At 36.2% G+C, this 26527-nt stretch overlaps 1 protein-coding gene across 12 annotated transcripts in view; it reads left to right on the top strand.

Annotated features, from left to right (window-relative positions):
• The window catches only part of PPP1R9A (protein phosphatase 1 regulatory subunit 9A), a 355775-nt gene that overhangs the window by 203635 nt on the left and 125613 nt on the right, over positions 1 to 26527 (top strand). For all 12 annotated transcript variants that reach the window (XR_013765931.1, XM_079152241.1, XM_079152237.1 and 9 more), the window contains 2 exons: positions 3991 to 4123; positions 12088 to 12208. Coding sequence is in view for 11 of the 12 variants with exons in the window: in XM_079152241.1 (XP_079008367.1) it covers positions 3991 to 4123; positions 12088 to 12208 (254 nt within the window). In the remaining variant the exon portion in view is untranslated. The remainder of the gene's footprint in view (positions 1 to 3990; positions 4124 to 12087; positions 12209 to 26527) is intronic.

Here is a 26527-nt window from a genome sequence, read left to right as displayed (position 1 = left end):
GGATATCTAATTCTTTCCATACTGTTTATTAAATAGACCACTGCAACTAATTTGAAGAGAAAAAAAAAAAAGTGAAACAGAATAGTGGATAAAAATAAATCTACCCTAGGGCCAAAACTATATTGCCTTAATTAATGCAGTTTTATTGTATATTTTGATACCCAGTAGGGCTTGTTTCCATCCTTACTGTTCATTTTCAAATAGCTTATTAGTTTCCCTAAAAAGTATGGATGGGTTTTAAATTTTGATTGCCCTCAATTCATAAAATAAATTGGTGTAGACTGACATTTACAGAGATTTGGGTGCATGGATATCTTTACAATATTAAAATTTTTAATTTAGGAATAATATAGCATAATACTTATTCAGAGATTCTTGTGTTCTCAGTTAATTTTTATTTAGAAGAAAATCCTTGTATAGTTATAGCTAGTAAATACAGAGTATTTTATGGTTTATTTTTTGAGTTATTCATTTTTTAATATATTGACTTTTAAAAATGAACATTGCCTTACTGAACTATTACTAGTTTTAATAACGTTTTTGTTAAATTTCTAAGATCTTCCAAGTAAATAATAGTGTTATCTGAAAATATTAAATTTCTGATTTTTCTTTTTTAATTATTTATGGCTTCTTTTTTCACATGCCCACATAAGCAAGCTAAAGATAGAAAGGTATCTTAGGTTATTTCTTTTCAACAGAATGGAATGTTGATATAATCTTGCTTGATGCCTCAACAGTTATCATTTTCCAATATGGAGTTTTATAGTATTTTATTCAATTTAATTTCAGGATATTCATAAATGAACTTGATAAATCAGCCTGAAGAGAACATTTTGGTAACAATGTTTAGGATTCTGAAAAAACATTAGGAAGGTGTTAATTTATTTAAAGCACTTTTCTCTCTCGCACACAATCTCTCTCTCTCTCTCTCTCTCTCTCTCTCTCTCTCACACACACACACACACACACACACACACACACACTTACACACTTATTTACTCCGGTGTTCTCATTTAAACTCTTGTATTGCAGTCCTGTATTTGGACTATTAGCTAAAGTAGATGAGTAGCAAACATTAACGAAGTAATTTCCAGTTATTCATGCCACTGATTTCTTGTACTTGTAAGACCCAGAGTCAGAGATGCTTTTTTTGTGTATGTCTGTATGTGCATGGGTGTTTGGGTCAGTTTTTGCATTGTTGCTGTGTCCATGAACAACTTTAGAGAAGGAAAAGTTAGTTTCAGCTTAGGGTATCAGAGGTCTCAGTACACTGACAGCCACCTGCACGGCTCTGGGCCTCAGGTGAGGCAGAACATCACGGCAGAAGGGTGTGACAGAGGAAAACAGCTCAGGACAGGACATTAGGAAACAGAGAGAGCTCCTCTCACTAGTGGCAATATATCCAAAAGGCACACCCCAAGTGACTTAGCTCCTCCAGCTGTACCCTGCATGTCTACAGATTCCACCTAGTTAATTCCGATCAGTGGATTAATGCACTGATTAGGTTAAGGCTTTCATAACCTAACCATTTTACCCCCAAACATTCTTGCATTGTCTTCCACAAGAGCTTTTGGGGAACACCTCATATTTAATTTAAAACATAATGGTGTGTACAGTTGAAGTTTACTTTGCTGGATATGTTGTATTGTGGTCCATTCAACTCTTAGTGTTTTCCCAAAATACCTTCTATCTGTTTATTTCTTTTTTGAAATTCACGTTGCTTCTCGTCTACATTTGAATATGCAAATCCCTTTCTGTTCTATATGATTCAGATCAAATATCCACCCCTCCATGAGCTTCTTTTCTAAGACAAAAAATTACTTGGTATATTCTTCTGTTAAAACAGTTATCACATTGTACTATAATTGCTTATTTTTATTTCTGTGTTCCTTATAAACTGGGAGGTGATTGAGACTGTGCCTTCACCATTGACTAGCAGAAGGATAGAATTGGTATTCTGTAAATTTTTGTTAAATGAATAAATTTGAATATGATTACCAAAAATTATAAGGAAAGTGAAAGGTAAAAAAGGGTAAAGGAAAGTTGTAAGACTAACAGTATATGGAAGGGGAGTAGGAAGCATATTTTTCTGATGAGATAAATAAAATATAAACTGTAGTACAGAGATGTGCATTTTGATGCAATAACATTTACTATGGGTAAACAAATTTTGTACATCAAGGATCCAAGGTGATGAAATCATGTTGAAAGTCAGTGAGAAAAACAGGATCTACTCAGATACAAACCCTCCAAGGACATGATTTTAAGAAAATATATACCATTAAGAAGTACACTATAGCTGCTTCTCTATAGGTAATATGTACTATTGGTTTATAGGTTACCACATAGAAAATACAAGAATTGCTAGTTTTCCAGTTATACACATAAAGCTGGACTGACCAACTTTGGTGGCTATAGGCATGATTTCTTTCATCTCTGACTTTTTATTTTGCATTTTCATTATAGATATTTTTGTGTCAAAGACTGAACCCAGGGAAACTTAACCACTGAGCCACAATCCCAACCTTTTAAAAATGAATTAATTAATTAATTAATCTTGTTACTGGGGATTGAATCCAGGGATGCGTAACCACTGGGTCATATCCCCAGCCCTTTTTGCTTTTTATTTTGAGACAAGGTCTCCCTAAGTTGCTTAAGGCCTTACCAAGTTACCGAAGCTGGCATTGAACTTGCTATCCTCCTGCCTCAGCCTTCCGAGCTACTAGAATTACATGCGGGTACCACCACGAGCAGCATATTTTCTTTGAAGTTTTAATATGTTCTTTAGAAGAACTATTCACTCATAGATTTTCAGATTTTGAGGGATACTCATGAAGCTTTTCCAGGCACAGTTTAGATGCTTAATAATTGTTGAATTTAATTGAAAATGTCAGTTTTTATTATATATATTGATTGCCCTTAATGACTTACATATTATTTATTTTTGTATATGTGTATATATGTATGTATATATGTATGTATGTATGTATGTATGTATGTATTTGGTACTGGGGAGTGAATCCAGGGGCACTCAATCACTGAGTCATATTCCCAGACCTTTTTTGTATTTTATTTAGAGACAGGATCTCACTAGGTTTTTTAGGGCCTCACTAAGTTGCTAAGCCTGGCTTTGAACTCTTGATCTTCCTGCCTCAGCCTCCCAAGCTGCTGGGTTTTCAGGTGTGCGCCACCATGCGTGGCTAAATATTTCTTTTAAATATACTTCAGTGTATTGAGAGAATGATTTGATAACCACTCCAGTTTCTTTTCAAATAAAAAGAAATACTTCAACTGAAATAAGAGCAGTCCCATCTCTTATGGCAATTTCTGAAGACCACATTTAGTTCTCTTTTGAATGATTTATGTAAAAAAATCTGTCAATATCTTATTTATTCTATAGCTTTTAAGCAATCTTTTGAAAGGTCCTATGAAATTTTAATTTAAATCTATGTACAAATAAAATGAGAGCTGCCAGATAAGAGCAGTTTAACACAATCCAAGACAGTATAGGATGAAAAGCAGGTTCAGTGATTTCATAGTATTGATGATGTACACCCCTATGGCTAGTAGAGGTCATTCCATAAAAAAGGTGTAGGGGTAGGTAATTGCTGAGATTGCTTCAGTGTGTTTTACCTTGGTTTATAGCAGTATATTGCAGTCAGGTGGTATATTCTGATTATATGAAAAGTGATGCATATTGCTTTTCAAATAATGTATTATCTAGTGACTATTGACTTGGAAATTATTAAAATAGATAAAATTAGTAAGTTTTTTAAATTAGTAAGTTATTTTTATTCTGATTTAGTTTTCCTTTTCCTAATATCTCAATTGATTTTAAAAACAAAAAGTTGTTTAGAAGAAATTCACCACACTGTTTTCTTTTAAAATTACACAGTTTTATCTAGCCTTTTTTTTTTTTTTTTTTTTTTTTTTTAATCTAGAAAGCTGTCTTTTCTGTATTAACATTTTGGTTTTGGTCTTTTGCTACAGGTTTTTAACACATACTCCAATGAAGACTATGACAGGCGAAATGATGAAGTTGACCCCGTGGCCGCGTCTGCTGAGTATGAACTTGAAAAGCGTGTAGAGAAGCTGGAACTTTTCCCAGTGGAACTAGAGAAAGGTACATGAGTGCTACAATGTTCACATCATCATCCTGTGGCTGTGCTAATAATACAGAATTGTTTTTCCAAAGTGTAGCCTTTTTCTAAGGATTGGATAAAGTTTTAATTCTCAGAGAAGATCTCTTTATTAAATTTCAAAAATCGTTGATATGGATTCTGGTAGTCGATGGATCTAAAAACTCCCTACTTCCTATTGCCAACTGAAACCCATCCTCTCAAGCTGTTTTGGGTGGTATTTAAGATGGGGTGAGGTATGAGTGAGGCCTAGGGCTTTGTCCATATTCATGGAAAGAGCTGGTGCTGGAGAGAGCTCACTGAGAGCTAATATAAGTGAGAGTGTGGGGGGGGTGCTATTTTCTGGTGAAGGGAGAGTAGTTATGGTTAGACTAAGAATGTGGTAGGTATGGAAATTGCCTTTGGAAGATTATCGACATTTTGGATTGAAGGCAGTAGGATTCAGGAAGATTTAAATAGTAAGGTTATATAACTTCTCTGTCTTTGAGGGGAACAAGGAGAAAGAACAACGGGGCTTCATCCTGATTTCTCTCCCTGGAAGGACAGCTTCCCTGCTGTTTTGGACCTGAGACTGCTGAATTTATCATCATATAAGATGGGCACCCAGAAATTGAACTGTCACCCAGTGAACATTAAATTAACAAATCTGTCAAGGCTTTGGAAAAAAAAGAACAAATAGATGATAACTTGAATAACAAAAAGGAAAGAAACATCACTCCAGGATTTTCATTTGAAAAGACATTCGTAAGCAAATTATAACAACAAATTCCTTGATTTTCAAAAAAAAAACTTCACAGAGAAATTGAAAAGGATGGCTACAGTTGAGATTCAAATTGGTGATCTAGCAAATCAAGTGTAAGAGATGTCCCAAACTAATTCTCAAATGACAGTCAATATCCAAGAAAAATCATGAAGGAGCACCAACATGTCAATTATAGGCAACAGAAGGAGAAAAGACAATGGAGGAGGAGATACAAATAATAATATTAGAAACTTGTCTAGGACTAGAAAAAACTTTTTTTGGACTAAAAGATAGAAAAAAGAAAAAAAGACTTGAACTTCCTGTTAGAAGGGACTTATTTAGTTGTGAATGAGAAGACAGACAAAACCAAAAACCTGAACTGATCCCATATTTAGGCATAGGCTGGAAAAATCTTAGTGTTCAAAGATAACATTAAAATATTATAAAATTTCAGGCTTAAAAACTCCAAATAACCAGCAAAGGTATCTGATGGACAAGATGATTAGATTAATATCATATTTATTTACAACCATAGGAGCAGGGAGATGGAGATATAATTTCATAGGCCACTGAGAATAAGAAGGATGATGGAATCCCCTGCTCATCCCAGAGAGCAGTTGCCTGTTCTGGTGGAAGAACGAAATGTGCTGACCTATAAGGATTTAAAGAATACATCCACTGCATACTTGAGCTGAGTAATTCACTTCCCAATTAGTAGGGAGGAAAAGAAACTTGCTCAAAATAGCAAAGGTGAGGAAAAATAGAGGTGAAAACTATGTAAATATTAAACACAGAATTGTGCAGGTGAAGAAAATGTGAGTGAGAGCTCTAGTCATCACACTGTGCATGACTGATTATTCCTATTAAGACACTTTCATTTGGGGTTAAAGTAAATTAAAGAGTGATGCTTATATTTTTTCATAGATTTAAAATTGTGGAAAGCATTATAACAGCTAGAATTGACTGTGTGCTTTGTATTGTAATAAATGCTAAAAATGAGAACAATTCAAATGTTCATCAGTGGTAGAAATTGCCTATAAATTGTAGCATATTTAGCAGGGAAAAAAATGAACCACACAGTTCACATGTGGCAGTATGTGTGACTTTTGCAAACATGAAGTTGTGGGAAAAATAAAAAAGCAATTCAAAGAAGAAGCCATGCAATTATAATTCCATTTATTTAATTTTCAAAACTAGGAAAAATTGAACAGCATATTATTTAGGGATGGATGCACAAGTGTTTTTTTAAAGTATTTTGAAAAGGAGAAATGATTAACATATTTAGGAATAAGAGAAGAATTACAATGTCAGGGAAGGACACAGGTGGTTCTTGGGGTTTTGGTACCATTCTGTATATTTGTTAATAAGTGGCTGTTTCCTAATTTTTGTTCCTCAAACATAATGTTTTGTAGATAAATGTTTTCATAAGCTCTTGTATGCTGTATTTCAACTAAATGTTAAAATAGAAGGTAACCAAATGAAATATAATTATTGGAGAGTTTAAAACATTTCTTTCAGAACTAGAGAGATCTGTAGACAGAAAACAAAGATAAAGAGATTGATTGGATTAATATAATTAACTCAATTTAAAGCTATCTTCAAAAAGAAAAAAAACTCTCTTCCCTTAAAAAAATTAAAACCTCTTTAATATTATGAGAATTTAGAAATTATAAAATGAATTCCGAGGTAGATGTTTGATCAAAGAAAAAATTAGAATTATTGTTCCAAACCGTCGTGAAAAGGATTATGTAAAACAAACAAACCTGTAACACACAATGAAAACCTTACTCAGAATAAAAGTTGTATCTGTAACTTTAAGAAAAAGTATAAGAAAAAATAATTGCCTTAATAAATCAGAAAAAGTAAATAAAATTTTAGAAAAAGAGGAGGATAATATAAACAAATAACAATTTTTTAATTGAATAGATCCACAAAATATATCAACCCCTCACAATCCTGACTGAGCAACATTATATGTATTGCTTTGCATTCCTAATTTATAATTTCTGTATGTTTGCTTTTAATATTATTCTTCATTCAGGATTGTGAAGGACTGATATACTTTATCACTAAATTTCTTTGACAAAAAATGATGAACACCTAAAAGTAATTTATTACTTCCTAGCAAAATAGGAGTTACTAAAATCAATTCAGGTCAGACAAATTACCATAGAAGAAATTAGAATGATGACCACAGATAAAATATTTAAAAACTCATCAGAACCAGATGAGTTTAAAGAATCTACAAACCTATGTTAGACTATTTTATACCATTAAAAATGAAAACTCTCTGTCAAGGATACATGGAGCCAGGCATGGTGGTAGAAGCCTGTAATCCCAGTGACTCAACAGGCTAAGGCAGGAGGATCACAAGTTCAAGGCCAGTCTCAGCAATTCAGCATAGTAATACCCTGTCTCAAAAAATAAAGAGGGCTGAAAGGGGGAAAAATAATAATAATAACATATAACACTAAAAACTAATAATGCTGGGCTGGGGTTGTGGCTCAGTGGTAGAGCACTTGCGTGGAAGGTGTGAGGCACTGGGTTCGATCCTCAGCACCACATAAAAATAAATAAATAAAATAAAGGTAGTGTGTCTATCTACAACTAAAAATTTAAAAAAAAATTAAAAACCTAATAATGCTACAAAAAATGTTACAAAAATGGCTGTAGTACAACTCATTGTAAATATATATTTTAAAATTCTAAGTGAAATAAAATACTAAATACAGAAATATTTAAAGAGAAAAATGCATTAAGACCAAGTAGGGTTTTAAGTCTGAGGTTATAAGGTAGTTCATTGTTAGGAAATTTATCCACATAAAATTGAAAGGAAAAAGTCTATAGTCAAATGAAAAGATATTTGATAATATTTAGCCATTTGAAATTAAATACTCTGTAAACTAGTACATGATGAAATATTATACAAAGTATAATTCATAAAGAATTATATTTTTAAATGGAGGAAACACTATAAATATTTCAGTTAAAACTGGGAGACAAATTACAAATGTCCTTTGCATGAAATGATTGGTATAAAAAATAGAAAGTAGGTAATGAAAAGCATCTTCTTTTGCTGATATATCCATATCCATATCTGTGTTAGCTTTCTGTTGCTATAACACAATTCCTGAGATCATAAACCTTAAAAGAAGAACAGTTTTATTTTTGGCTCATGGTTTTGGCCATGGTCAGTACCATTGCTTTTGGGCCTGAGTGAGTCAGTACGTTATGGAGGGAATAAGTGATGGAGGGAGTTGCTCACCTCATGGCTGCAATGCAGTAAAAAAATAGAAGGGGATGGAGTTACAGTATTCCATCAAGGGCATACCACCAGTGGGCTTCCTTCCTTCCACGAGGCCCCACTTCTTAAAGTTTTATAACTCCAAGCTGAAGCCCAAAGCTGCAACACATGGGCTTTTGTGGAATACTTACACAATGCATAACAATATCCATGTCCATCTTGGAAACCAAATTGATTCTATTTTAAAGATAGTAGAATTGGTAAGATAATTTGTGAAGGAGAAGGTCAGATTCAAGATACCTATAAAAATTAATAGTGTTTTCTTCTATATTCACAGTAAAAACTTAGAAATGGGAAAAATATTTTATTTATAATGGCACCCAAACATTAAAATAGTAATTAAATTCATTATAAAGAAATAGAATTTATCTATAGAAAATAATAAACTCTTTTTGAAAAACATTAGATTTAAGATAATTAAATGTTATACTATGTTCTTGGTTGGGAAAACTCAGTTTAAATGCATGTCCATAAATTAAGATATAAATTTAGTGTAGTTCAAATAGAACTGCCAACAATGTTGAGTTGCTAGAGGGGATTGTATAAGACAATATTAAATTTTATATGAGAAATTATAGATGTAAGAGAAGTAGGAAAAAATATGAAGGACTTAATTTACCAAATATCAGAACATAATGTTAAAGCTTCTATAATGAGAACCAATTGTGTTTATATAACAATTGATTGGTGGAACAAAATAGAAAATCTAAAGAAAGATGTTTGTATGAAGCAATATTTAGTATGCTTACACATCTTACAGGTAATAGCATATTTTATAAACTGTTCTGGCACAACTGAGCATCTATCTGGAAGAATATAAAGTTAGATGCCTTCATTATATCATATATAAAAACTCTTCATAGATTCAATTTTAAAAGATAATGATGTTTGAAAAATTTTATAAGATTCCATTTATCAGGTAGGCTTGTGGGAAGATGTCCTTAACCCAAAAAGGAAACCAGAAGTTAGAAAAGATCGACCAATTTAATTATCTAGAATTTTTAGCTTTTAAAGGTAATTACATCAAACAAAATTAAATAGGTATGTGATAAATTGCCTGCATTATAAATGACAAAACCAATGTCTACAATATGCTGAGAAACTTTGAAAATTATCAGGACAAGAGAGACAGGTAAAACTCAATGGAAAAATTGGAATTTTTCAGAAGAGGAAATCTAATGATCTACACTACTACAAATAAAAGGTCCAAATCTCAGTCACCATGAAAGAAATGTTTTACCAACATAGGCTTATTGCCTGAGAAAGTCAGTGTTGAGCAGCACAGTGTGGTGAAAGCATCTTCCATGGTAGCACAACCTCACTGTCTTCCACATCTTTTTTGTCTGCTTTCCGCATTTAGATCCTGTGCCTGTCCCTAGGAATGTATATAGAGGAGGATAAGGGGACTGCTTGGTTCTTGACAGTGCAGCCCCAGCAATCAATGGCCTTCAAGTATGTAGTTCTGAATTTTACCCATTTCCTCTGAATAGAGAAGAGATGAGATGCTTGGGAACATCAGTCATGGGTTTCTGTGCATTCATTGAGTTCTTCCTTGTTTCACCTTTCAGTCATTCCTTCTTCTTGTAGGTAGTCTGCACAAATTCAGTATGGCTCATGTTAATTTTGCTTTTCCTGCTACCAGGTTTTTAGCTCTGAAAATTTGAGTGATTTTCTCATTTGAGCAATGAGAAGCACTATGGAAGGAAAGAAAAGAACAACAACAACAAAAGCTTTATTAGGGAGGCCCAAGTCCAGGCAGGAAAAGTGACTTAAAAACCAAGAAGTAATTTTCACACAGAATAGTTGCTGGAATTTCCTGTCATGACAGTACAGAGATATCCCATTTGAGAGGAGCCTTTTGAATGCGTATGAAAATGTTTTGGTCAAAAGCGCAATATTGGTTTTAACAATTTGTAATGAAGATAAACCCTCTAAGTATAGTCAGTGTGAAGAGGAATTCAAGTAGAATGCTAGTACCCGAGAGAGATGTCACTCGGGAAACAAATCCTTTGACATTCTTCAGTGTGGAACAGCTATAGTGATCATCTCTTTAAACCACAGGGGTGAGGCGATGCAAGTGGATGCAAACATGATGGGCAGGCTTTAAGTAACCATCACAGGAACAAATTCACACTCTAGAGAAATTCTGTGATTATGATGAATGTGAACAAGAATTCAGCCATCAGCTAAAATTGGTACTCACAAGAGAATTCTCTTGGGAGAGAAGAAACCTTAGACACTAAACAATGTGGAAAGCTTTCAGCACACATCTGACCTTCATGTGCACAAGAAAACTCATTCTGAGGGAAATCTTTAGCTAGAGAATAAGAGTATTTGTACCAGAAAAGCAGTTTCAGTGAAATCACTATGAAAAATCACATGTATGTAAACATTCTAAATGTAATGAATGAGAAAAATCTTTGGTGATCACTCAGACATTAGTTAGCTGCAAAGTTCTCACACTGGAGAGATGCTTGTGCCTACAACCAGTGTGGAAGTGCCTTCAGCTGGGGTTCGTATGAGAAAACGCTTCCAGGGAAGACATGAAAATTTCTTGTAGTATACCACTGAGCAATCAAATCACACTTTGCCAAATGCCTTCTTTTTGTAGAATAAAGATGCAGGGTTGTGTTAGTTGTACTTAAGGCAGAAGGTGGTAATATGTAATAATCAATGAGATAAATCCTCTTCAAAGAATTAATAATTATAAATACATAGTAAAGGTTATTGTTGCAAAGTCTTTTAAAAGCATTAAACATTCTATTGAGTATATGGCGTAGTTTTTCTTTAATAATCTATCACTGTTGATTAGCTAGTATCAATTTTTTATGCTGCTGAAAAAGGGTGATTACGAAGACTTTGAGGCTATCGGATAATAACCTTGAATGTTAACCAAAACATGTAGTATACAAAATATTGTGTCTTTGATTTTATCAGTGTTGAACTGTATATGTTCATGGAAAGGACAAGTGGAAATATGCATAAACACATGAATATAAAGCAAATTAAAAATAAAATAAATGCTTATGTGGCCCAAATAACAATAAAAAATTGAAACAAAGATGAGTGCCTGTCAATAGAGAAATGGTTTGATATTTTATGATATCATCTTACCCTTAAATATTATGCAGTCATTAGAAATGATTTAGAGCTATGTAAGTTGATATCCATGAGTTATCATCGAATTTTTTTTTTTTTTTTTTTTTTTTTTTTTGTGGTACTGGGGATTTAACCCAGGGCCTCGTGCTTGCAAGGCAAGCACCCTACCAACTGAGCTATATCCCCAGCCCCTTGAATTTAAGTAATCTGCAATGGACTATGTAAAGGAATGTAAAAGAAGAAAAACTAAATCTTGTGTGTGTGTGTGTGTGTGTGTGTGTGTGTGTGGTATGTTTATATATTTTAACTTTTGGTTAATGTATGTACTTATATAGTAGCACAGGGGAAAAACTCAGACATACTGTCTTATTATTTTGAATAGATAAATAGAAAATATGATCACATGATTCAAGAAGAAATTCCAAATATTTCATGGATCATATTTATTTAAAATTATGCATGCATTTTATTATGTGTGTGGTTATGCCTAAAATAATTCATAGAATTATTTGGAGAGTCTGTGTTTTAAGGTAGATTGACTGTTCAGTAACCAAATCATTAGCTTTTCTAAGATCAAAATGAATTAGCCTCAGTTAAAAAATGATGTGACACTCCTGAGCCCTTTGGGGAATCTTATTTGATAGTCTTTCTCACCATCTTAGAAAAGAATTTCTGCTGAGGCAAGGATATCATGTGTCATAAAGAAGAACAAAATTCGAGGCAGCAATAGGCCTTACCAAGTAGTTATATCAGCTGGACTAGTGTAAAATCTAGGGTGTTTCATTCTTTTTTCTTTTTCATAGATGAGGATGGTCTTGGTATAAGTATTATTGGAATGGGCGTTGGAGCAGATGCTGGACTTGAGAAGCTGGGAATATTTGTCAAGACAGTAACGGAAGGTGGTGCTGCTCAGCGGGATGGCAGGTAAGCTAACTGTAGTTTTTAGTGACTTAAAATCCTAGGAAACTTAACTGGAAATTTCTTTCAGTGTTATCTTTCTTCTTTAGAATTTTTTTTTTCTTAAGGACAGAATTTCAGAGTGTTTCTCAGATGTAGAAAATGTGAAAACACTTGAATTACTTTCTCATTTGTAGGCTGAATATCTGCTTTAATGTATATTAGATAAATGAGATCTGTATCTGTCTACCTTTTGAATTTTGCCATTCATTTATCTGTCTAGTGAGAAGTGGACAAAAAAACAAGCCATGTATAGCTGACAAACTTGTACTATGGTGGTTAGCATGTGGTTTTACTTCAGAAATACTGAAACAAATAATAATAGTTCTGGGGATTTTGAAAATGACAGAGATAGAAGGGAAATTAGGAATTCTTCTTTTGCATTGATGGTAATGCTGGAGATTGGGGCTTCTCTAAACATGTTCTATCTAAAAATGCTGGTTCTTAAGTACCACCCACACCTGTACAATTAAAATTGCTAGGAGTGGGCTCTGACAGGGTGCGCTTAACACATCCTCTTTGGATAGTTATGATGTGTAGCGGAACATCAGGTCATGATTGTTTAATGTTTTACCTTTCATCGTCTGAGGCTGCCTGTATCTTTATTGTAAAGATTTTGATTAATCCTCACACTAGCCTTATGATGTTTCAGGTTAAAACTGAAAGTCGAAGGTTGGCAATAGAAAGAAAAGTAGACTCCAAATATGACTGCCAAATTCAAAGAAGTACCATCTTATTTTTTAGGAACATTGAATAAAAGGCTTTGATTTTTTTTTCAATATTTAAGACTATGCTTTAGTCATCTTATCAAGAAATAATAAAGCATGTTGAAAGTAATTTTTGAAATCTGTGAGACCCATAGTGGTATTTTTTCTTTTGTAATCCTAAAAACATGGATATGTGGAGATACTTCCCCAGGAATACTAAATTGATTTATATAAAGAGAACACTGTACCTTCTGTGTTTTTTCTGTGTGTTTAGGGCCCACATGCTAGTCAGTAGCCTTGTCCATACTCCCATAGCACTCACTCTGATACTTTGCACAGAGAAGGTCTAAAGTGGATCTTTTGAGTGAATGTCCAGGGGACTGCATGTGTATCACACTTAAAGAAGGTAGAATGTGAATATTTTGTGTTTGAAAGTAGCTTAAGAAGTCTTACTTCTAGAGTAGTAAAAGAAATAACCTATTTGACCCTTTAATCAGTTGCATAGTGGTAGTAGTATTTTCAGGTATTAATTTAACACCTTTCTTCTAAGTGAGCTATAATTTGTTTGTAAAATCTACCTCATCACTAACTTTGTTGAAAACTTTAAAAAACATTTCCAGGTGATAGGAAATAATTTTTATAGTTACTCTTCAAACAATTATAAATTGTTATGAACCTTCCTCCCCCAAATGAATGAATTATAATTCCAAACCAAAATACAAATTGTTTAAAAAACACAAAGGTCGAAAAATTTTCATTCAGCACTTAACTTGTTTCTTTTGTCCCAAACATAAACCTATTTATTTTTCCCTCCTTTTAAAAATTAGATTTGTTTTCTGTTAACCTACTTACTGATTTTTTTCTTCTGTGTAGTTTCATTATTTATACTGACCTTAGATCTTTGCTTTATCAGTCTCAGTGTTCATTTCCTCAGTTCTTTTCAATAAATGTTTACTTCGTATTATCAATCCTGCTGTTGTTATAATAGGTACATATAAATGTATCCCCCCTTCTTGTTTCCTGCCCCCATATAATAAACTTTTATATTTTGATTGTTTTTTACCCCTTCCAAATGGCTCATAACCTCTAACTGTACTCTGAGTACTTAAAAAAAGTTTTGTCTGAGTATTCACTTTCTGCATTATCCAGTGCAGTTAAAACATTTTAGATTCTCCCTTATTCCTACATTCCTCCCTTATATATATTTTGTTGTTGTTGTTGTTGTTCAAGATATCATGCCTTTACCTTCTCATATAGGGCCTTAAATACAGGGAATACTCAAAAAATATTTTTTACATGAGTAAATCCTTGTGTTTTAATCACTTTTGATACATTTATTTGAGCCTAACACATTTATTTATTTTTTTCTAAATTATCCCTTACATGGTAACTTATAATTTATCTAAAGGACATCATAACCCATTTCATCTTCTCTTTGAGTTCTAATTTTTTTAACAAAATAATATTATAAATACTAACCATTAGTTTTGTTGCCTTTAATGTAGATTGTATGATTACAGGACACTTTTTGACACTATTTTCTCCAGACTTCTTTCATGATTCTATTAAGCAAAACAAGTTTCCTTTTTGGGTACACTCTCTTGTGTCAGTCTTCTAGTCAAATATTTTGCTTTCACCCTGACATTGCTACCTTGATAGGTATTTTCTCGTACATTTAAATCTTCACTATCTAGCATTTTGGGGACTATCTCTGTTGGCCAAAGTACATTACTATTGCTCCTGCTGGTCTCCATGCCATTCATGCTTGGTTCTTTGTTAACATAAGCTCTGTGAGATATGTGAGGTAGAGTTTTTTTGTTTTGTTTTTATTTTTTCTCTTCCCAGAAACATCATGTCAATAAATAATTATCTAAAAACATTAAACAAACCCTAGAATAGCCTAACATATATTTTCATTAGCTTTATCCCCATTAATTCTGGTTTTGTGGGTAGAAGGATTGAGGAATCTCAGAAATATCAGACTGGGGCTAAAGAGCAGTGTTGGTGCACACTTTTGATGACCAGAGTATAGGAAAATTATTGAGGAAATAACCATGATGAGATGGCTTTTAGAAATGAGTCAGGTACATTCCCATACATTCCATTCCAGTAGAGAGTGTTCCTAGGCAAAACAGACTATTTCCTCTGCTATTCTGGAAATTTTTGGTAAGACCAGATTATCCCTAGAGCTGATTATTTGTATTCTGGGATGCAGAGATCTGTTCACTTAATTTTTATACCAAGAGTCGCCCCTTGTTTATCCTGTTTAATTATAGGTAAGATTTGAGAGAGATTATTAGTGCTACTGTCTGTGAGGTTGCATCTAAACATTATCCTTGGCTAGACATGAAGGCATATGATTGTAATCCCAGCAATTTGGGAGGGTGAGGCAGGAGAATCACAAGTTCAAAGCCAGCCTAAGCAACCTAGCGAGGTTCTGGAGGAGACCCTGTCTCAAAATAAAAAATAAAAAGGGCTGAGGAAAGTGGCTCAATGGTTAAGCGCCCTTGGTTTAATCCGTAGTACCAAAACCAAAACCAAAACAAACAAACAAACCAAAAAAAACTCTAAAGAAACCCTCTCACACGGGAAGAGACTCAAATGGAGTGTCAGACACTTCCCCTACCATAACTGTCGGTAAATGGGATAATCAGCTGGCTCATGATCTATTGGATTGTAGGAGTAGTCTGTGGTGGGAGTAAACCTGAGCCATTGCTTCCTTTTTAACCATTGTTCCTCTCATCTCCAGTTGTCTTTACCTCTCCACCTGTGCTCATTTTTAGTTTTTTAAGCTTGTCTTCACTTTAATCATTCCACAGTCTGACTATAAAAAGATAAATTGAAATGCCCCTCAAATAGCAACTCCCGCCCGGCCGTAGCTGGAAAGGCTAGAGCGCGAGGCCAGCATCTCCAGCTTGGTAGCCACATTGGGGAGACCGGTGGGTGGCCACCCCGCCCAACCCATCCATGGAAACCCGGAGGGAGAGTCCCACTTGGAGAAACCTGGATCCTTGCTAGAAAGAGAGGGAACCATTCTGAATCTAAACCAAAGTTCTCGGAGAGGGGTTTCAAGATGGCGGCCTAGAGGGTGGCTGCATTTCATGTTGCTCCAGGACTCAGGATTCAAAAGAGGAGATATTGAGACACTTGGGACCAACTCAAAGCAGCTGGGTGACTCTCACCCGTTGGGAAGGCATCCCGGATGGGACGGTGGTCCCGGAACGCAGGAAACTTTGTGAAGTAGAGCTGCCGGTGAGACGCCCCTCCCCCCGCGGGAGCAGTGAACTCGGACAACTGGGAGCGCCGTAAAGCGCCGTAAAGAAGGCCGCTTGGCACAACGCTGGGACTCGGAGCAACCACTGGGGTTCCGGCGGCTGCCCAGGGGAGGAGTGGCGAGGAGAGCTGTGTGGACTCAGGACACCGGGGCCTGCCCTGAGAAGGAGGAGGAGGAGGAGCGTGGCCACTTGGATTTGGAGTGACTGCACCAGAGCTACAGGAGGTTGCCAGAGGAGCAGCCGCGCGGCGAGCAGTTTGGACTCAGAACGACTGCTTCTGAACCCCGGGGCCTGCCCGGAGGAGTAGGAGGAGGAGGAGGAGGAGCGCGGCGGATTGTGTGGACTCGCAGTGACTGCATTAGCGCTCCAGGCGGCTGCTCAGAGGAGAAGGCGAGTGGTGAGTTGTTTGGACTTAAAGTGACAGCTCCTGAACACAGGGGGGCTGCCTGGAGGAGAAGCGTGGTGGGTCGCTTGGTCTTGAGTGACCGCACCAGAGCTCTGGGCGGTTGCCCAGAGGATGCGTGCAGCGGGTCACGTGGATTCAGAGCCACTCAGAGCGACTGCTCCTGAACACCCAGGGGGTTATTTGGAGAAGGAGGAGGAACGGGGAGGGTCACTACGACTCAGAGTGATTGATTGCCCAGGGCTACGGGTGGTTGGTGGGAGGAGGAGGCACACAGTGAGTTTCTTGGACTCCTAGTGACTGCACCGGAATACTGGGCGGCAGTCTGGAGGAAGAGGCCTGTGGCGGGTCTCTGGGACTCAGAGCGATTGTACGGGGCCCCAGGTGGCTGCTCAGAGGAGGGGCCGCATAGCCAGGCGATTAGGTGCAGAGCAGGGTCCCAGGATCTAGGAGGCTTCTTGGTGGAAGAGCCGCACAGAGACAGGCTTAGGGTGGAGCGAAGGTTCCAGGCCTGCGGGCAGATTCTCTGAGGAGGGGCAGCCTAAGGAGATTCATCTGCGAAGGATGAGGCTCCCAGGCCCAGGAGGTAGGGCCGGGCCCCTGGGAACTTTACAGAGGAAGGCAGCCCAGCCCAGGCGGTAGCTGTAAATTGAGGGGAACCTCTAGGAGGGAACTGACCAGCGACACCTCCCCACCGGCTGAGTCTTCCCTGCCGGGTGACGTTTCCCCACAAGGACGGTAAAACCAGAGACTCAGGCCCAAACAGGCCTTGCCTCAGCCCGCAGCCTAGGTCCCCTTTGGATGACCATTGGTCAACAAGTGGAGGCACCTCTGCCCACTAGCAGGGATTATACCCCACCTGAAGGCCACCACTCCTACAGAGGCAGCTTCCTTGTGGAGCACCGCATTATCAACTTCCTCCAAGACTTCAGGCTACTGAAGGCTAAGGGGGGATATATATAGAAATCTTCAGGGACATTGTAAGTCAATAGAGGAAATCTGCAATATCTCAGCGGTCCACTGATACCTGAACAATATGAGAAAACAAGGAAAGAAAATGCTGCAAACAAATCTAGATGTTACATCAATAAAACCCAATGACAGCATGGCAGAAGAAATGACAGAAAAGGAGTTCAGAATGTACATAATTAAAATGATCAGAGAAGCAAACGATGAGATGAAAGAGCAAATGCAAGCATTGAATGATCGCACCAATCGACAGCTAAAAGAACAAATACAGGAAGCAAAAGATCATTTCAATAAAGAGTTAGAGATATTGAAAAAAAACCAAACAGAAATCCTTGACATGAAGGAAACAATAAACCAAATTAAGAACTCCATAGAAAGCATATCCAATAGGATAGAACACCTGGAAGACAGAACCTCAGACATTGAAGACAAAATATTTAACCTTGAAAACAAAGTTGAACAAACAGAGAAGATGGTAAGAAATCATGAACAGAATCTACAAGAACTATGGGATATCATGAAAAGGCCAAATTTAAGAATTATTGGGATTGAGGAAGGCCTAGAGAAACAAGCCAAAGGAATGAACAATTTATTCAATGAAATAATATCAGAAAATTTCCCAAATCTGAAGAATGAAATGGAAAATCAAGTTCAAGAGGCTTATAGGACTCCAAATACACAAAATTACAACAGACCCACACCAAGGCACATTATAATGAAAATACCTAAAATACAAAATAAAGACAGAATTTTAAAGGCTGTGAGAGAAAAGAACCAAATTACATTCAGGGGGAAACCAATACGCATATCAGCAGATTTTTCAATCCAGACCCTAAAAGCTAGAAGGGCCTGGAACAACATTTTTCAAGCCCTGAAAGAAAATGGATGCCAACCAAGAATCTTATACCCAGCCAAACTTACCTTCAAATTTGACGATGAAATAAAATCCTTCCATGATAAACAAAAGCTAAAAGAATTTACAAAAAGAAAGCCAGCATTACAGAACATTCTCAACAAAATATTCCATGAGGAAGAGATGAAAAACAAAGAAGCAAAACAGCAAAGGGAGGAATTATCCTAAAGGAATTGTCAAATAAAGGAGGAAACAAGTTGTGTCAAACAAATAAATAAACAAAATTTTAAAAATGAACCAAATGACTGGGAATCCAAATCATTTCTCTATAATAACCCTGAATGTTAATGGCCTGAATTCATCAATCAAAAGACATAGACTGGCAGACTGGATTAAAAAGAAAGATCCAACAATATGTTGCCTGCAAGAGACTCACCTCATAGAAAAAGATACCCATAGACTAAAGGTGAAAGGATGGGGAAAAACATACCATGCACATGGACTCAGCAAAAAAGCTGGAGTATCCATCCTCATTTCCGATAGTGTGGACTTCAAGCCAAAGTTAGTCAGAAGGGATAAAGAAGGTCATTTCATACTGCTTAAGGGAAGCATAAATCAGCAAGATATAACAATCATAAACATCTATGCCCCAAACAGTGGCTCATCTATGTATGTCAAACAAATCCTTCTCAATTTCAGAAACCAAATAGACCACAACACAATAATACTAGGAGATTTTAACACGCCGCTCTCACCACTGGACAGATCTTCCAGACAAAAATTGAACAAAGAAAACATAGATCTCAATAACACAATCAATAATTTAGACTTAACGGACATTTATAGAATATACCATCCAACCAAGAGTGAATACATTTTCTTCTCAGCAGCACATGGATCCTTCTCTAAAATAGACCATATATTATGCCACAAAGCTAATGTTAGCAAATACAAGAAGATAGAGACACTACCATGTATTCTATCAGATCATAATGGATTGAAGTTAGAAATAAATGAAAGAGTAAAACACAGAAACTATTCCAACATCTGGAGATTAAACAATATGCTATTATATGATGAATGGATAACAGAAGATATTAGGAAGGAAATTAAAAAATTCTTAGAGGTAAATGAAAACAAAGAAACATCATATCAAAATCTCTGGGACACTATGAAAGCAGTACTTAGAGGGAAATTTATTTCATGGAGCGCATTTAATAAAAGAAGTAAAACTCAACAAATAAATGACCTAACACTACAGCTCAAAGCCCTAGAAAAAGAAGAACAGAACAGCACCAAAAGTAGTAGAAGACAGGAAATAGTTAAACTCAGAGCTGAAATCAATGAAATTGAAACAAAAGAAACAATACAAAAAATTGACAAAATAAATAGTTGGTTCTTCGAAAAAATAAACAAAATTGATAAACCTTTAGCCACACTAACAAAGAGAAGACGAGAGAAAACCCAAATCACTAAAATTCGGAATGAACAAGGAAATATCACAACAGACAGGATGGAAATACAAAACATAATTAGAAGCTATTTTGAAAATCTATACTCCAACAAAATAGAAAATTTCGAAGACATCAACAGGTTTCTAGAGACATATGAATTGCCTAAACTGAACGAGGAGGACATAAACAATTTAAATAGACCAATTTCAAGTACTGAAATAGAAGAAGTCATCAAAAGCCTACCAACAAAGAAAAGTCCGGGACCAGATGGGTTCTCAGCCGAGTTCTACAAAACCTTTAAAGAAGAGCTCATTCCAATACTTCTCAAAGTATTCCATAAAATAGAAGAGGAGGGAACCCTCCCAAACTCATTCTATGAAGCCAATATCACACTGATACCTAAACCAGACAGAGACTCATCAAGGAAAGAAAATTTCAGACCAATATCCTTAATGAACATCGACGCAAAAATTCTCAACAAAATTTTAGCAAATCGCATACAAAAACATATTAAAAAGATAGTGCACCATGATCAAGTGGGTTTCATCCCAGGGATGCAAGGTTGGTTCAACATCAGGAAATCAATAAACGTAATTCACCATATTAATAGACTTAAAGTCAAGAATCACATGATTATTTCAATAGATGCAGAAAAAGCATTTGATAAAATACAGCACCCCTTCATGCTCAAAACACTAGAAAAAATAGGGATAGTGGGAACATTCCTTAACATTGTAAAGGCCATTTATGCTAAGCCCATGGCTAATATCATTCTAAATGGTGAAAAACTGAAAGCATTCCCCCTAAAAACTGGAACAAGGCAGGGATGCCCTCTTTCACCACTTCTATTCAACATCGTTCTTGAGACTCTGGCCAGAGCAATTAGACAAACCAAAGAAATTAAAGGGATACGAATTGGAAAAGAAGAACTCAAACTATCCCTGTTCGCTGATGACATGATTATATATTTAGAGGAACCTGGAAATTGCACCAGAAAACTCTTAGAACTCATAAGTGAATTCAGTAAAGTAGCAGGTTACAAGATCAATGCCCATAAATCCAACGCATTTTTATACATAAGTGATGAATCTTCAGAAAGAGAAATTAGGAAAACTACCCCATTCACAATAGCCTCGAAAAAAATAAAATACTTGGGAATCAATCTCACAAAAGAGGTGAAAGACCTCTACAATGAGAACTATACAACACTAAAGAAAGAAATTAAAGAACACCTTAGAAGATGGAAAGATCTTCCATGTTCTTGGATAGGAAGAATTAATATTGTCAAAATGGCTATACTACCTAAAGTGCTATACAAATTCAATGCAATTCCAATTAAAATCCCAATGACGTACCTTACAGAAATAGAGCAAGCAATTATGAAATTCATCTGGAAGAATAAGAAACCCAGAATAGCTAAAGCAATCCTTAGCAGGAAGAGTGAAACAGGGGGTATTGCAATACCAGATCTTCAACTCTACTACAAAGCAATAGTAACAAAAACGGCATGGTATTGGTACCAAAATAGAAAGGTAGATCAATGGTACAGAATAGAGGACACGGACACAAACCCAAATAAATACAACTTTCTCATACTAGACAAAGGGGCCAAAAATATGCAATGGAGAAAAGATAGCCTCTTCAACAAATGGTGCTGGGAGAATTGGAAATCCATATGCAACAGAATGAAACTAAACCCATATCTCTCACCATGCACGAAACTAAACTCAAAATGGATTAAGGACCTCGGAATCAGACCAGAGACCCTGCAGATTATAGAAGAAAAAGTAGTTCCAAATCTTCACCTTGTTGGTCTAGGACCAGACTTCCTTAACAGGACTCCCATAGCACAAGAAATAAAAGCTAGAATCAACCACTGGGATAGATTCAAACTAAAAAGCTTTCTCTCAGCAAAGGAAACTATCAGCAATGCGAAGAAAGAGCCTACAGAGTGGGAGAATATCTTTGCCAATCATACTTCAGATAGAGCACTAATCTCCAGAATCTATAAAGAACTCAAAAAACTCTACTCCAAGAATTTCAAATAATCCAGTCGACAAATGGGCTAAGGAAATGAATAGACACTTTACAGAAGAAGATCTACAAGCAATCAACAACCATATGGAAAAATGTTCAACATCTCTAGTAGTAAGAGAAATGCAAATCAAAAGCACCCTAAGATTCCATCTCACCCCAATTAGAATGGCGATTATGAAGAATACGAGCAACAACAGGCGTTGGCGAGGATGTGGGGAGAAAGGTACACTCATACATTGCTGGTGGGGCTGCAAATTAGTGCAGCCACTCTGGAAAGCAGTGTGGAGATTCCTTAGAAAACTTGGAATGGCCCCTCCATTTGACCCAGCTATCCCACTCCTTGGCCTATACCCAAAGGACTTAAAATCAGCATACTACAGAGATGCAGCCACATCAATGTTCATAGCTGCTCAATTCACAATAGCCAGACTGTGGAACCAACCTAGATGCCCTTCAATTGATGAGTGGATAAAGAAACTGTGGCATATATATACAATGGAATATTACTCAGCCATAAAGAATGATAAAATTATGGCATTTGCAGGCAAATGGATGAAATTGGAGAATATCATGGTAAGTGAGATAAGCCAATCTCAAAAAGCCAAAGGACGAATGATATCGCTAATAAGTGGAGGATGACACATAATGGGGAGGAGGGAAGGGTTAGTGTTAGGGTTAGAGTTAGGGTTAGGGAGGGGGGCAAGCATGGAGGAAGGAAGTACTGTATAGAGGTTAAAGAGGGGTGGGAGGGGTGGGGGGAAGGGAAAAAATAACAATGAATCAAACATGTAAATTTATGATTACACAAGTGATATGCCTTTATGCCTTGTACAAGCAGAGAAACAACATGTATCCCATTTGTTTACAATAAAAAAAAAAGAAAAAAAAAATAGCAACTCCCCCAACCCCCTCCCCCATCCCTTCTTCCCATGGTTTAAAAATAAAATTGAAAGTAGTTTTTATTTTCTTCACTTTTTATAGCGTATCAGATTGTAAATTTTTCTTCAATGAATAAATCAGTTTTGAAATGAGGAAAGCCTTTTCAAAATAAATTTTATTTTAATGTAAATAGTAATGCACTAGCATTGTGCTTTCTTATTTCCTTAGTCTGCACTGAGGCAGATAGGAGGAATTATGTTGGATCAGCATTTTAATCACAGGATCCCTCTTTTTCACACTAGTCTCTCAATGCAAAGAAGACACCTAGCAGAATGCCAGTTGTCTGTTGCTGAGTGCTCTGCACTTGACGCCTCTCTCAGCCCTTCCATGCTCCTCATTCCTTGGTGGACATGCACCTTTCCACCCAGTGTCATGCTCCTGTTGCCTGAAGGACTTCCTTTAACGTTTAATCACCAGCCCTGCTGCTCATGAATCCTTTGACTTTTTTTTCTTTTTTCAATACTTTTTTCCAGACCTTTTTCTTTTTCCTATTTTGAGGCACACGGGTATGCACCAACAGAGATGTTTTGTACAGACACATTATATTAGAACATGCTATTATAAATACTGGTTTTCTGATTAATTGATTGTATATGATAGGCATTGTGAAATTCCTGTTGAAATGTAGCAGCTCCAAACCATGTACAAATTCTCCCTGTCCCATACATTTTTTTGAGAATATGCCCTTTTGGCTTTGAGTTAGATTATAGATTGAGTTCAATCTGTATCACCTTAGCTGAATTATTTTGTCATTAGCCACATATGCATTATTTTATGAAGAGCAGGGAACTATAACCTTTCAATCGAAAAGAAAACCTTTTTGACTATATTCCTAATCACTGTAAAATGTCAGCAATTGTGAAATAAGTATGTGCAAATGACATTTTAATCGTTCATGGATAAGATTTTGAAAAATGTATCAAAATATGAAGTAGAAAATAAAAGTGTTGGGCTGGGGAGATAGCTCAGCTGGTAGAGTGCTTGCCTTGGAAGCATAAGGCCATGAGTTCGATCTCCAGTACTGCAAAAAAAAAAAAAAAGTTTTGTTTCAAGGTGTTGGTGAGCTCAGCATTTTTATATAAAATCATCATGAGTATCTCTGCTTATATCTTTGGAACTAATTCCTAGGACTAATTACCAAATCAAGGTGTATTGCATTTCAAACACTTTAGAAATACATTGCAAATCTGCCCTTCAGAAAGGTTGTCCAGTTTGTTGTATTCAGGGTCTAACAGTAGCTTCCTGCCCCCTCATTCAGGCTGAATATTGTGTGATAAAAATCTTTAATAATTTGGCAATTGAGACATTATTACTCTTCAAGTTTTAATTTCTTCTTTCTGAGCCTTTCCAAATGTTTACTGGCCACCATATTTCTTTTATTCTTTTAAAAATAAATTATTTCGTTTGCTTTGTTCTTCTGTATATTTTACAACCATGTTATTGACTGTTCTTTTTTTAAAATAATTTATTTATTTTGATTCATTGTAAACAAATGGGGTACAACTTGTTTCTCTGGTTGTACATGAAGTAGAGTCATACCATTTGTGTAATCATACATGTACATAGGGAAATTATGTTTTTCTCATTCTGTTATTTTTACTTCCCCCCACCCCTCCCCACCCCACCCCTCTTTTCTTCTATACAATTCATCCTTCCTCCATTCTTGCCTCCCTCCCACCCCCCGTTATGTACCATTATCCGCTTATCAGTGAGATCATTTGTCCTTTGGTTTTTTGGGATTGGCTTATCTCACTTAGCATGATATTCTCCAACTTCATCCATTTGCCTGCGACTGACATAATTTTATTCTTCTTCATGGCTAATATTCCATTGTGTGTGTGTATACACACACACACACACACACACACACACACACACATCACAGTTTCTTTATCCATTCATCTATTGAAGAGTATCTAGGTTGGTTCCACAATCTGGCTATTGTGAATTGAGCAGCTACGAACATTGATGTGGCTGTATCACTGTAGTATGATTTTAAGTCCTTTGGGTATAGGCCAAGGACTGGGATAGCTGGGTCAAATGGTGGTTCCATTTCAAGTTTTCTAAGGAATCTGCACACTGATTTCCAGAGTGGCTGCACTAATTTGCAACCCCACCAGCCACGTATGAGTGTACCTTTTTCCCCATATCCTTGCCAATACCTATTGTTGCCAATACCTATTCTTGCCAATACCTATTCTTGATAATCACCATTCTAATTGGGGTCAGATGGAATCTTAGGGTATTTTGATTTGCATTTCTCGAATTACTAGAGATGTTGAACAGTTTTTCATATATCTGTTGATTGCTTGTAGATCTTCTGTGAAGTGTCTGTTCATTTCCTTAGCCCATTTGTTGATTGGGTTATTTGTATTCTTGGTGTAAACTTTTTTGAGTTCTTTATAGATTCTGGAGATTAGTGCTCTATCTGAAGTATGAGTGCAAAGATTTTCTCCCAGTCTTTAGGCTCTCTCTTCACATTGCTGATAGTTTCCTTTGCTGAGAAAAGGCTTTTTAGTTTGAATCTATCCCAGTTATTGATTCTTGCTTTTATTTCTTGTGCTTTGGGAGTCATGTTAAGGAAGTCTGATCCTAAGCCAACATGATAGAAATTTGGACCTTTTTTTTCTTTTATAAGGTGCAGGGTCTCTGGCTGATTCTGAGGTGCTTGATCCATTTGAGTTGAGTTTTGTGCAGGGTGAGAAATAGGGGTTTATTTCATTCTGCTGCTTATGGATTTCCAGTTTTCTCAGCACCATTTGTTGAACAGCCTGTCTTTTCTCCATTGCATGTTTTTGGCACCTTTGTCTAGTATGAGAAAACTGTATTTATTTGGGTTTGTCTCTGTGTTCTCTATTCTGTACCATTGATCTACCTGTTTATTTTGGTGCCAATACCATGCCATTTTTGTTACTATTGCTTTGTAGTATAGTTGAAGTTCTGGTATTGTGATTCCCCCTGCTTCACTCTTCCTGCTAAGGATTGCTTTAGCTATTCTGGGTCTCTTATTTTTCCAGATGAATTTCATAATTGCTTGCTCTATTTCTGTGAGGTACGTCATTGGGATTTTAATTGAAATTGCATTGAATCTGTATAGTATTTTTGGTAGTGTGGCCATTTTGACAGTATTAATTCTGCCTATCTAAGAACATGGGAGATCTTTCTGTCTTCTAAGGTTTTCTTTAATTTCTTTCTTTAGTGTTCTGTAGAGGTCTTTCACCTCTTTTGTTAGATTGATTCCCAAGTATTTTTTTTTTTTTTTGAGGCTATTGTGAATGGGGTAGTTTTCCTAAATTCTCTTTCAGAGGATTCATCACTTATGAATAAAAATGCATTAGATTTATGAGCATTGATTTTATATCCTGCAACGTTGCTGAATTCATTTATGAGTTCTAGAAGTTTTCTGGTGGAATTTTCTGGCTCCTCTAAATATATAATCATGTCATCAGCAAATAGGGATAGTTTGAGTTCTTCTTTTCCTATTCATATCCCTTTAATTTCTTTCGTCTGTGTAATTGCTCTGGCTAGAGTTTCAAGGATGATGTTGAATAGAAGTGGTGAAAGAGGGCATCCCTGCCTTGTTCCAGTTTTTAGGGGGAATGTTTTCAGTTTTTCTTCATTTAGAATGATATTGACCATGGGTTTAGCA

Source organism: Sciurus vulgaris (assembly GCF_902686455.1).
Source record: "Sciurus vulgaris genome assembly, chromosome: 8".
Taxonomy (NCBI): Eukaryota; Metazoa; Chordata; class Mammalia; order Rodentia; family Sciuridae; genus Sciurus; species Sciurus vulgaris.
This window is presented reverse-complemented; position numbering and strand designations above follow the sequence as displayed.